This window comes from Hydra viridissima, unplaced genomic scaffold (genome assembly GCF_058129835.1).
Source record: "Hydra viridissima isolate aposymbiotic clone 2 unplaced genomic scaffold, HvirCarnegie_v1 scaffold_3, whole genome shotgun sequence".
NCBI lineage: Eukaryota > Metazoa > Cnidaria > Hydrozoa > Anthoathecata > Hydridae > Hydra > Hydra viridissima.
Window position 1 is genome coordinate 6,388,131 of NW_028324302.1, and position 11,982 is coordinate 6,400,112.

Here is an 11,982-nt window from a genome sequence, read left to right on the forward strand (position 1 = left end):
TTATAATTATCTTGCAAAATGCGGCCAGATAACTCATGTTTTCGTTTTTTATATTTCATATATTATTTAATTTATCATAAAAAGCACATAATAACCGATTTGTTTTAATTAACATTAAGATTTACCAGCTATATATAAACTAATAAATATTATTTTATATATATAGCTGGTAAATCGTAATATATTAATATTAAATACTTAGTTATTCTTGCGGATTCCCATAAATTGGCTTTGCTAAAGCTTTTAAAAATGTGACAAATTATTTTTTCTTTATTGTATTTATATTCATTTTATGTATAAGTTATATATCCTTAACTCAATATATTTCTGTTATTGAACACAAAAATAGAAAATTCTATAGTATTTACAAACTGTAAGTCTACAGCAATATAGTAGATGGACTAGTTCTCTGGACAAGAAACCATTGTGCTCCAGGTAGCTACAATACCAGTTGATACTTTGGATTAATTATCATGTCTCTAGTTATACATGTACTAAAGTAGCTAAGTAAATGATTTCAATTTCTATATCATCCTCAGCGTTATTTCTGAAAATATCAAGAACGTCTATCTATATAATTTAAGCTTAAAACTTGGTTTTATTGCTTGTTATCTTGAATAACTAAATGGAAGTTGATGCGTCTGGTTGGATACGACCAAAAAGTTTCGACGAATCCGATAGACTTTAATATAATTAAATTTCTATTGTTTAAAACAAAAGATTTGTAATATTGGTTTGCAAAAAAAACGAGAATTGTTCGCAAAAAAAAAAATGTTGCACGTCCATCTCTTACACGCCCATGATGGTAAAATAATTTTTCCCGTTTTTTTATCTTTCTGAATTACTGTGTGTTGGTGCTTCTGTTTTAAACGCCCCAGTTAAAAATAATTTGTGTAGGCTCAACAAATGTGTTAACTTTTAAAAAAATATATGTATTCATAAATTTTTAGTTTTTATTCATAAAAATGTTTTAGTTCTAAGAAAAATGTACGATTCTTAGAAGTGTTCAATAAATTATAAGTCGGGCCGTTTGTTAATAAGTCGGTCCGTTTTTCAACTTATTTTATCGCCATAATGAGTTAAAAAACGGCCCGACTTAATAACATTCTGTTTATATCTTGTGTAAATAAAACTTGTGAAGACAAATCTCTGTATATTGCGTAAATAATTTCAAACCAAGATCAATCTGAATTTTTGGGCTCCAAAGGTAGAAAAGCATTTTGTTTTAATCCTGAAACAGTCTAGAATATGCTTAATTTTGGGACGTATTGAATTTTTTTTTTCGCTTTCTACAGTGATAACAATCTGGAGGCTGTTGTGATTAATTTTGAATAATGAGTCTAAATTTTTTATTAGCTAAGTCATTTTCAATTTACCAACTTTAATGTTGTAATTTGTTGTAAAAGATACCTATAGTCAGTTCTCAATTTAACGTTTTTTGATAGGATTAGGAAACCTTATCATTTTTTCTTACCTTTCCTACAGTCAAAATAGAAGCATAAGCTCATTAATCTGGTAATCTCTGGCACTTTTTCTTAGTCATGATTTCTTCATCTTTTCTCAAACCTTACAGAATTAAAATTGGTGGTAAAATTCAGTCCAGTGGGTGGTACTTTTTATTAATTTTCAATAAAACTTGATTCATCATTATTTTTTTACATAATAAAATATTATATCTTTTACTGGATACAAAAATTTAAAAACCTCACATTTTATGTAATATCTATATATATTATATATATTGTAAACTCCAATGAAATTTGTATTGTATAGATTGTTTAAACTCAAAAAAAAAAGAGAAGCAAAAAAAGGTCTTGTGTGTTGTATTATAGTGTTATATATACTTCCTTTTATTAGACGAAAGAATGGGGCAAATTCAAAAAGGTTTTGCATTAACCATAGCAATGTGTGGCCTTGTTTACCTTATCTCTGGCCTAATATCTTCTGTATGTGGTTGGGTTTTGGCTTCTAAACTAACAGATAGTTTCTCTATCTCAAGCTCTTCTGACTCTGGCATACAGTTTGGAGTATACTGGTGGGGTGGATGCTCTGTAAGACTTATCATACATATATACTATTACTATTTGTCATTATATTATTTCTATAAAAAATCAATACTTCTATCTTTAAATTTAGAGAAAAGTTGTTTTCAGATGAAAAATGTTTCAGATTTGAAAATATATTTAATGTTTGTTAATTCTTTTGAAATTTTTTTCTCTGCAAATCATAATGAAGATTCACAAAGACAATGAAATTGTATATTCAAAACTTCTATAAACAATTTTAAAGGATTTTTGTCAAGTTCCACTGTAGTTTTAAATGTGTAAAGCCTTTACTTTTTTACACTTTTTTATTTTCATTTAAGCTTTAAAAACTGTTTTCAAGTTTTGTATATATTCAGCTATAATTTTAAACACCTACCTGTAGGGAGAATCAGAGTTTTACTTTAAACACTCTTTTTTCCCTCTATCTGCTGTTAAAAGAACATATATATATATATATATATATATATATATATATATATATGTATGTATATGTATATATATGTATATATGTATATATATATAGATATAGATATAGATATAGATATAGATATAGATATAGATATAGATATAGATATATATATATATATATATATAGATATATATATATATATATATATATATATATATATATATATATATATATATATGTATGTATGTATGTATGTATGTATGTATGTATATGTATATATATGTATATATGTATATGTATATATATATATATATATATATATATATATATATATATATATATATATATATATATATATATATATATATATATATATATATATATATATGTATATGTATATGTTCTTATAACAGTAGATAGAGGGAAATATTTTTCTTAATGAAGTCTTTATAATTGTTTATAGCTGTTTATTCCTGGAATTCTTGGCATAGTAGCTGCTTGTACAAGAAATATATGTGCAGTAAGTTATCACTTTTTAAATTGATGCATAAAGAAGGACACTTGAAAATGAAATATCTTCATTTTTAGATAACTGGTGCTCTTCTTATACCTATGAAATTTAAATATATGACTTTAAAGTGCTTTATACAGCAACACTAGAATTAATTGAACATAAATTTCTCATTAATGTATCTTCTAATTTAAATTCTTTACTTAAAGCATCGTTTTACCTTCAATTTTATCAACAAAAAATGTTTAATATCTTAGTGGTTTAGATGACAGTTGAAATCAAAAGTATGTTGGCAATTACATTTTCTTGAACAACTCTGTAATAAATGAAGCTTACTTTTTGAAATTTTTAAAAATTATTTGTTAAATTTGTTATTTGATTAATATGAGATGAAAAATTATGAAAGATTTTTCTGTGTAATAGAAAACTTAAAATTCAAATTATCTTGGTGCAAAAATATCAATCAAAATTTCAAAAAAATTTCAAATAATTTTAATGATTTTTATCAAAAAGAGAATTATTTCATTTAATTAATTTTTAATATTGTGTTGCATAGCCTTTTGAATCAATCACTGTCTGACAATGAGCTGGTTTTGAACTAACAAGCTTTTTTATGACATATATGATGTTTTTCAAAGTGTCCTGAATAATATTAATTTTGTTTTTTTTTAAGGATTTTTTTGGGAATTTGTTTATTGATTGGTTTTCATAAATATTTGATACTATTTATGCCTAGACTTTTAGGTAGGGATTGAAGAACTCAATTTTTTTTTGATTGAAAAAACTCTTTCAAGTCTTCTGATGGATGTTTAGGATCATCTTGTTGGAAGATCCTTCTCTTAGGCACTTTTTCTATTCTGTTTGCCAACATCATATCTTTGTAAATGCTTTTGAATCCACTATGCCTTCGATTTTATGAGTTGTATACAAAAAACATCCCCAAACCATTACATTTTCTACCACCATGCTTAGCAGTTGATACATTTGATCAAAATCAGTGATATTATGACATTTTTCTCCATGAGAACCAAATATCATTAACTTAGATTAATTGCTTTAATGTACTTTCTTTAAAACTTTAACTCTTCCATTTTAATTCTTATTATATTGCTATTGTTATTATTCAATCATTCAATTCTTATCTATTTTCTTATTCAATTCTTATCTAAACTATATATTAATGGTTTCTTTGCCAGATGATTTAAAGTAGATTTGCTTTGTAGTTAAGTTACTACAGTTTGCAATCCAAATTGTTTTTAAATTAGTATCAGTATTTCACATTTTCTTGAATAACACTGCTACGAATCATGCTAAGTTCTTGAATTTTACCAAATATTTGTTATGCTTTTCTTCTATACAAGAGTTTGTATCTTTTGACTAAAAGTTCTTTACTTGAAGCATCTTTTTTTTATTATCAGATTCATCAATAAAAAACTAACTAACAATATTAAATAACTAACAATATCACATTTTACTTGAATATCTTCGCAACAAATCAAGCAAACTTCTTAATTATTTTGTCAATTTTTTATTAGAGAGAGATGAAACCATTTTGATTAAAAAGAGATGTTAAATTACAAAAGTTTTGCCTACATAATGGATAACTTATAGATTAAAGTAAGATGAGGACAAAATGATAACTAATATTACATCAAAAAATACAATTACTGTAAGAACGTGCATATTTAAAAATATCAAAACTTTTAGCTGAGCAATGTTTTTTATGCAATCAATTTTTAAAATTTTTTGATAGAGTTTAAGTGTAAGTTTTGAGATGTTCATTCAAGAACTGAATTTTTTTGATTGAAAAAACTCCACAACTTTTAATCATTGTTTTGGATTACTATCTTGTTGGAATATAATTACATGTGCCAGCATCACTCTTCTAAAAATGTTTTTTTATCCATTTCCATCGATTATGTCTTCAATTTGATGAGTTGGACCAAAACAATTACAAGAAAAATATTTGTTTGCCAGATGTTTTTCAAGTAGATTTGCTGCATTCAAATGACATTCTGTATGTAAGAAATGCTTCAAAACTCAATGAATTGCTTGCTTTTTTAGAACAAATGTTTTTCAAATTTTTTATATAGGTTTAAATTACTTAGTTTTTTCCAAAAAAATATTTTTTAACAACTTGTCAATAACAAAAACAAAGGGTTCATCACCATACTTTTGAATATTCAGCTTTTAACAAATGAAATAGCAGTTTGTCTTTTCTTTCTGTCTTTTATTTGCAGTCATCCAGACTTCTTTGCTTTGTTAACAAATCCAGTAGAACAAAAATTCATCAAAACATGTTGAATGGTTTGCTTTTTAGACCAAATATTTTTAAAATTTCACTATATAAGCCTTTTCTGGAATTACTATGTTAGCATGTGATGCCAAATATTTTCATGCACAATTAATGTATTGTCAAAAAATAAGTAAATTTAGTGGAAGTCAAAAAGTAAACTTCTTTTTACTTTTTACACTTGTTTTTACTTTTTACACTTGTTACTTTATATTTGGGTTGTTTTTCTTTTAAGTTAAAATACAGCTTAAATATGCACAATGGTAAATTTATTTTCACCCTCAATACATCCACATGTGATTTTTATTTTATTTGTTTTGTTTTTAGATGGTTGCATTTCTGATCTTTAACATTATTGGTATGTTAGCTGCCATTGGATGTACAGTATATGTTGCTATAATTTTGGTGGTATGGATGCCTCTAGCCACACTGATTAAAGAAAATAAGTGTGTTTCATTACTTAATACTTGTACTTGTACAGATCCAAGTGAATATTTCAAGAATATTTATTCTAGTAAGTTATAATATAGTTTTAGAGCCTAAAAATATCATTGTTGAACAATGCAATATGGCTTTTGTTTGTATGATTGTATGCTAATGTGCTTATATAGCATGTATGAAGAATTTGTCTCAATCTAACATGTTTAATTAGCCTACTAAAATTTCATAGTATCAATATAATCTATGTTTGTGGAGCATATTGGTCTGAAAAATCTTTTACTTCTTTCTAAAAATATAAGCTTTTAGTGAAGCATGATAATTGCATTAGAAGCAAGCTAGTATTAAAAAAAAAAAAAAACCCATCAGGTTGGCATGTTTATCAGATCATTTTTTGAGTATGGGTTTTTTCAGTATGAGCAAAATTAATGAACAAAAGTTTGTTAAAACATTTTATTCACCTTTAACTTGACAATCTGATAGTCAACTACCTCAACCCATTCCACCTCAATATACACTTCAGGTAATTGAACTCAGAGTGTTTTACATTAATTGGTTCTTGTTTTTGTTTCGATCAAAATGTGAAGTTCTATCAGAGTAAGTTTCTTAACAGTAACATTCCTGAACAACAGACAATGGTTTTTCCTTGTATATGTATATGCTAAAATGCTTAAGCAACATTTATAATGAGCTTTTTGTCTATCTGTCATGTTTAATTAGCTTACTATAGGGGAGAACCTTAACGAATGGGATGATTATTGAATGGGACAAACTCAAATTCTTATAAAAGCATCGATGTAAAGATATTCAAATTCCTGTAACAAAGAGTGATAAAAACAAGAACTCAACTGGCTGACTCATCCATTCTATTGCTCTATGACCGTAATGACAATAGATGTTATTGTGTTTTCGAATCTAATAAGTAATTTTTAAAAATGTTTTTTTTTTTCTGATTTTGCAGCAATTTTTGAAGTTACGGAAAATAAAATTCCATGCTTAAATAGATAGCAGTCTAAAGTACTACAGTGAGTATAACATTCAAGCTTAATTAATGGTGTTTTTGGTGTGACTAATCATTTTTGGATAAAGTGATGCGCATATTGAATGGGACAAAGTACTACCTATTGAATGAATTTAACAAAGTATTATTTACAGCTCAGCAGAGGGATGCTGCAGTCCCTTACTTTTATCCCCATGGCAAATGGGTATTATTTACACACTTTTATACTGCAATATTTTACTTAAATAAAAATAACTCAATATAATATTCTAAAATGAGAAAGTTCTGCTTTGATTGATATTTAATTAGAACTAAAATGTTTAGATTAAAAAATATTTTTTGTGTGGTCTTTATGTATGTATCTATATACTTAACAACATTTACAATTAACAAAATAATTTGAAAAATGATTGAATTAAATACGTTTATTTTTAATTCTTTTATGTTTGTCCCATTCAATGAGACATACTTAATGAATGGGACAAATGTCATGCTCCAATAAAACTCTCTTTTTTCCAATGTATGTATGTATGTATGTATGTATGTATGTATGTATGTATGTATGTATGTATGTATGTATGTATGTATATCTAATTTTTTTGTTTTACTATATCATTGAGCAAGAGTCGGTGGTTGTATGTATGTATGTATGTATGTATAAATGCAAATCTAATTTTTTTGTTTTACTATATCATTGAGCAAGAGTCGGTGGTTATCAAACATAATTAAATATATATATTAAACAATTTTATCTACGTTTAAAAAGCATTTTGCAAAAATTGTCCCATTCATTGAGGCTTTCCCCTACTCGTAATACTATACTCATTTTATCCATTAAATCTATGGTTGTGGTAGCATATTGGTTTAGAATACTTTTTGTTTACTTCTAAAAGTAAAAACTTAAGCAAAAGCATGACGATTTGCATCAGAAGTGTCCTTGTAAGAAAAAAAAAGGCCCCATCAGGTTGGTATATTTGCATCCTTCAAGTATACTCCAATCATTAGATGCTGGAGTATTTTATGATGTTAAAAAATCTAAGCAAAAACTGCTTTAGCTATGCTTTTTTTGCATAAGTTCGCCAAATTATTTTATTCACTTTAAAAAATCTGATGTTCAAACACTTCAACTCAGACCATCTCAGTATGCACTTCAACTAATTGAACCCAGATCCTCTTAATCTACACCTAAACTGAAACCAGATCTTCTCTTAGTATACACTTCAAGATGATAAACAATAGCAAACACAGGAAACAAGAACAGACCATGTGTGCTCTTAAAGTGATAAAAATCCTTTTTGGCTTTCATGCAGACAACATACTTTTGAAATACCAAATGCTTTAGGTGAAGCATTTCAAGCAGCTTTGCCTACAGTTATATCTGAAGCTGATGTACTACTTTTTGTCCACTTTTGGCTATATCGGTCTAATATTGATTAGCCAGTATATCATCACCCCTCAAGTCTCTTTTTGATAACAAATGAAATGGAAATAGTATTGTTGATTTTTATCAATTTTTGCCTCTGTGTATTTATGATAATCAGAACTATCAATTAAATTTTATTGCAAGGAACCTGCCAGGGGAATGAAATACTTGATATCTGGTGCTACAGAGTCATTGTCATTTGATGTCAAAGTTTGTTTACTTACTGATAATGTTCATGCTTAGTAAACAATTTGGTCTAAATACAATGAAGAAAAAGGATTCTGAAGAAGTTTGCATTTTTACTGTGACAATCTACATAGAAGTTTGGTTTACAGCATTACTAGCCTTATGAACTCCAAACAACAACTTCCACCTGATAAAGGACTTGGTACAGTATAATTAATCACTAATTGCAAAGGCCACACTAAAAAAGGATATTTGTTGGAGGAGTTATGGGTCTATGCTATGCTATGAGAAAAATGTTGTTTAAGGAGTAATGTGTAAGGTAATTTATGTGAAGATCCAAAAACTTTATCTTGAAATTCATATAGTGCAATCAAAAGTTGATCAAAAGAATAACCAACATTTGCAACTTAAAGATTTTGCAAATAGAAATATTATGAAAACAGTAAAATCGTTTGGCACAAAAGAGTTCTTAAATATTGTTGTGACAGTGAAATAATTCTCAAAGTCACTTGGTAGTAAAAGAACTCTTCAAGAATCTTTGTGTGGCTAGTGATATTGCTGAAGGAGAAGTAGCATTTATGCAAGAAATAGAAAACTCATTCAAGACGAGGAGCAACTTTACTTTCAAATAGTTTCTGAAAGCAAAGGGCTTATTCTAATTGCAACAAAAAATGTTTTAAAAAATACATATTTTTTTTTTAAAGTATCTATCATTTAAATAAATGCATCCATTCATATGTACATGCTTGCATACATACATACAAACATTCATACATACATACATACATACATACATACATACATACATACATACATACATACATACATACATACATACATACATACATACATACATACATACATACATACATACATACATACATACATACATACATACATACATACATACATACATACATACATACATAGGGTAAGGTTGCTAATATTGTACCGATGCCTATATTGTACTTTTAACATAACTCGTTATTTTTACAACCCACAAGAAATTTTTTAAATTGTTTTTTATCTTTGCTGAATGAAATTAAGTAGTCAACTGTTTTTTTTTGTCATCCAACTTCATTAAGCCCAGAATAAGCTCTTGTTGATTTGTTATTGAAGATTTCTTATTTTAAGTTTTTATGGCTAAGCGTATTTCACTAAAAAAGCAGAAGATATGATTTGTTCAGTGTACTTATGTTAAAGCATAATTTATCTAAATTCAAAATAAATACTTAGAATTTAAAATATCTTATTTTTAGTCGTCAAATTTTTTAATAAACTGAATGTCAGATTAGTTGCGTAAATTGTACTTCAAGGCATGCAAATTTTAGTATTACTCTTGTATTGACAAGCAGTCCTTAAAAAGATGCACTCTCTAGTTCAGTTTTACCAATATGTCAAGGCTGGTGTCATGTTGGCTGTGCAGGTGTTAATCACAAACAGACACAATATATCTGAAACTTTTGCCAAAAATAATGTTTTTATGTATTTTATTTTACAATATTTAGTGTGGTTGTTTTTAAAACAGATATATTATATATTGTTTTGCATTATTTAGTATTACTTTCTTTAATACCTACCTTCCTCCTCTAATCTAATCTTAGCTAACCCATTGGTAAATATACAATTTAAATAAAAATTGTACCATATGTGGTGATACCTGTTTTCGGCATTTTCCAGAAGAAAAAAAATTCAAACTGCATAGAGTTTGTTAAATAAAAAACTTCATTTCATTATATTAGGGGCAGTTAGGTGTTATGTTATGTTATATCAGAATATTTCCAATTGCTGATTCTATAAAAACCATTCCTTTTAACCAGTTCTTTAAATCCCTTAAATCTAAAATCATAAAATATTTGCAAAGCTGTAAAGTAATTGAAATCAAGAAAGTGGTACAATATTGGATTACAATGGTACAATTAAGGATCTAGTTTCCTTAATTATACTCGTAGCGCTATTTTTTTAATTTGATTCTTCGAGACTTAACGCTTTTTAAATTTTGAGTTTTTTTAACATCTTTACAACAAACAATCCCTAAATTATGAAATCTGATTGAAAATCCATGTTTTCACTAAGTAGATTACCTACATTTTTAAGTTTTGTCTTAGGGGGTACAATATTGGCAACCTTCCCCTACATACATACATACATACATACATACATACATACATACATACATACATACATACATACATACATACATACATACATACATACATACATACATACATACATACATACATACATACATACATACATACATACATACATACATACATACATACATACATACATACATATATTACATACATACATATATTACATACATACATATATTACATACATACATACAAACAAACAAACAAACAAACAAACAAACAAACAAACAAAAAAACAAAAAAACATACAAACATACATGGGTGCATACACACATTTATACATTTTAAAAGTTCTTTTTAAAGTGAATAATATACAAGCTCTTCTTTTAAAGTGAATGCCCCTTGCAAAGAAATGTCATCTGTTGAGCCTCTTCTTTTGGGAATAGTAGTTGGTGTGGCTTTTTGTGGGTTTGTTGCTTTTATATCTTCTTATGTCAGCTGTTGTGCACTTTGTAACACAGAACAGGTATTTTTTGTCAATAGTAAGTTATCATGGTAACCATTGTGTTTACGGCATTACTATAAAAGTTGTACATTTCAGATTGATCTAATAATAAACAATATTAAAAGTAAGAACTAATATTTAAATAACTAATAATTTAACAAATCTCCTCTATAGGGTTCTGTTGGAATGGTTGTTCAACAGCCTCCAGCTATGGTTTTTATGGCAAATGCTCAGACCAATCAAAGCTATCATCCACAACAGCCCTATATCTTCAACCAGCATATGCCTTATGGAGGCGCCCCACCAGTTTACCCAAATGCTCCCGTGGTTTCCTACGATAATTTCTCCTCTAACGATAAGGTTAAATTGATTGACAACCGTACAGTGTAAGTGTGAAGATAAATATTTTTACTACACTTATTAAGATTGTGTTTAAATTTTGTTTAAATTTGAAAAAGGTTTTTATTTTTGCTTTGACTTACTTCCTCAAGTTCTCGATCGTTTGTAAATATTTTTACAATTTCTTATCACTGAATGTCACAAAATGTTTTCTCTCCTTACGTTCTTTATCTTTTTTTTCTTATACTTTATGTTGGTGCAGGAGAAATTATGAACAGTTATGTATTCATTCAAATGCTGTTTTTTTATATATGTAGTAATATTAACTTTATTTATTTTTTTTTTCTTTTTTATTCTTTCCTTTAAAAAAAAAGATGAAACTGTATTTTTGTTCGACAAAAGTTGTCTTATTTCGGAAAAATCAACCCCTACCTCGTAAAGGCTATGAAAAAAGGCAACGTAGTAAAATATTCATAACTTTCAAGCCATATAATCATAAATTAACAACCTTCACGTACTATAGTCACTATAAAGTCTAAGTGACTGATGAGGATTTATTTCAATTAGTTATTACCACACAAAGCGTTTTCTAATCGACTAATATTTCAAAGAGCTCACTGATGCACTTTGAGTCTCAACATCCGCAAAGTAATTTACCTAACTACAGATAACTTTCGCTAGAGGAGAATTTCGCAATTAATCGAAACAGATCCAAAAACAAATTTGCAAGAATG

General features: G+C 27.3%; 1 protein-coding gene across 2 annotated transcripts; it reads left to right on the forward strand.

Moving 5' to 3' along the window:
- Positions 1-1,066: 1,066 nt before the first annotated feature.
- Positions 1,067-11,649, forward strand: LOC149890764 (uncharacterized). Of its 2 annotated transcripts, XM_090082159.1 has the most exons (6): positions 1,067-1,207; positions 1,858-2,051; positions 2,918-2,974; positions 5,586-5,772; positions 10,797-10,930; positions 11,084-11,649. In XM_090082159.1, exons 2-6 carry the CDS (start codon positions 1,866-1,868, stop codon positions 11,297-11,299), a joined length of 780 nt encoding a protein of 259 aa, XP_089938285.1. In that variant the 5' UTR covers positions 1,067-1,207; positions 1,858-1,865; the 3' UTR covers positions 11,300-11,649. The 2 variants fall into 2 exon arrangements, 1 of the variants encoding a protein (XP_089938285.1); XR_016450804.1 differs by lacking the exons at positions 10,797-10,930; positions 11,084-11,649 and adding an exon at positions 7,661-9,236 and having other exon boundaries at positions 5,586-6,065.
- Positions 11,650-11,982: the final 333 nt, after the last annotated feature.

Coding starts and splice junctions, on each gene's coding strand:
- LOC149890764 (XM_090082159.1), top strand. CDS start 1,866: ATGGGGCAAATTCAAAAAGGTTTTGCATTAACCATAGCAATGTGTGGC. Junction 2,052..2,917: donor ACTGGTGGGGTGGATGCTCT/GTAAGACTTATC, acceptor AATTGTTTATAG/CTGTTTATTCCTGGAATTCT. Junction 10,931..11,083: donor CACTTTGTAACACAGAACAG/GTATTTTTTGTC, acceptor TCTCCTCTATAG/GGTTCTGTTGGAATGGTTGT.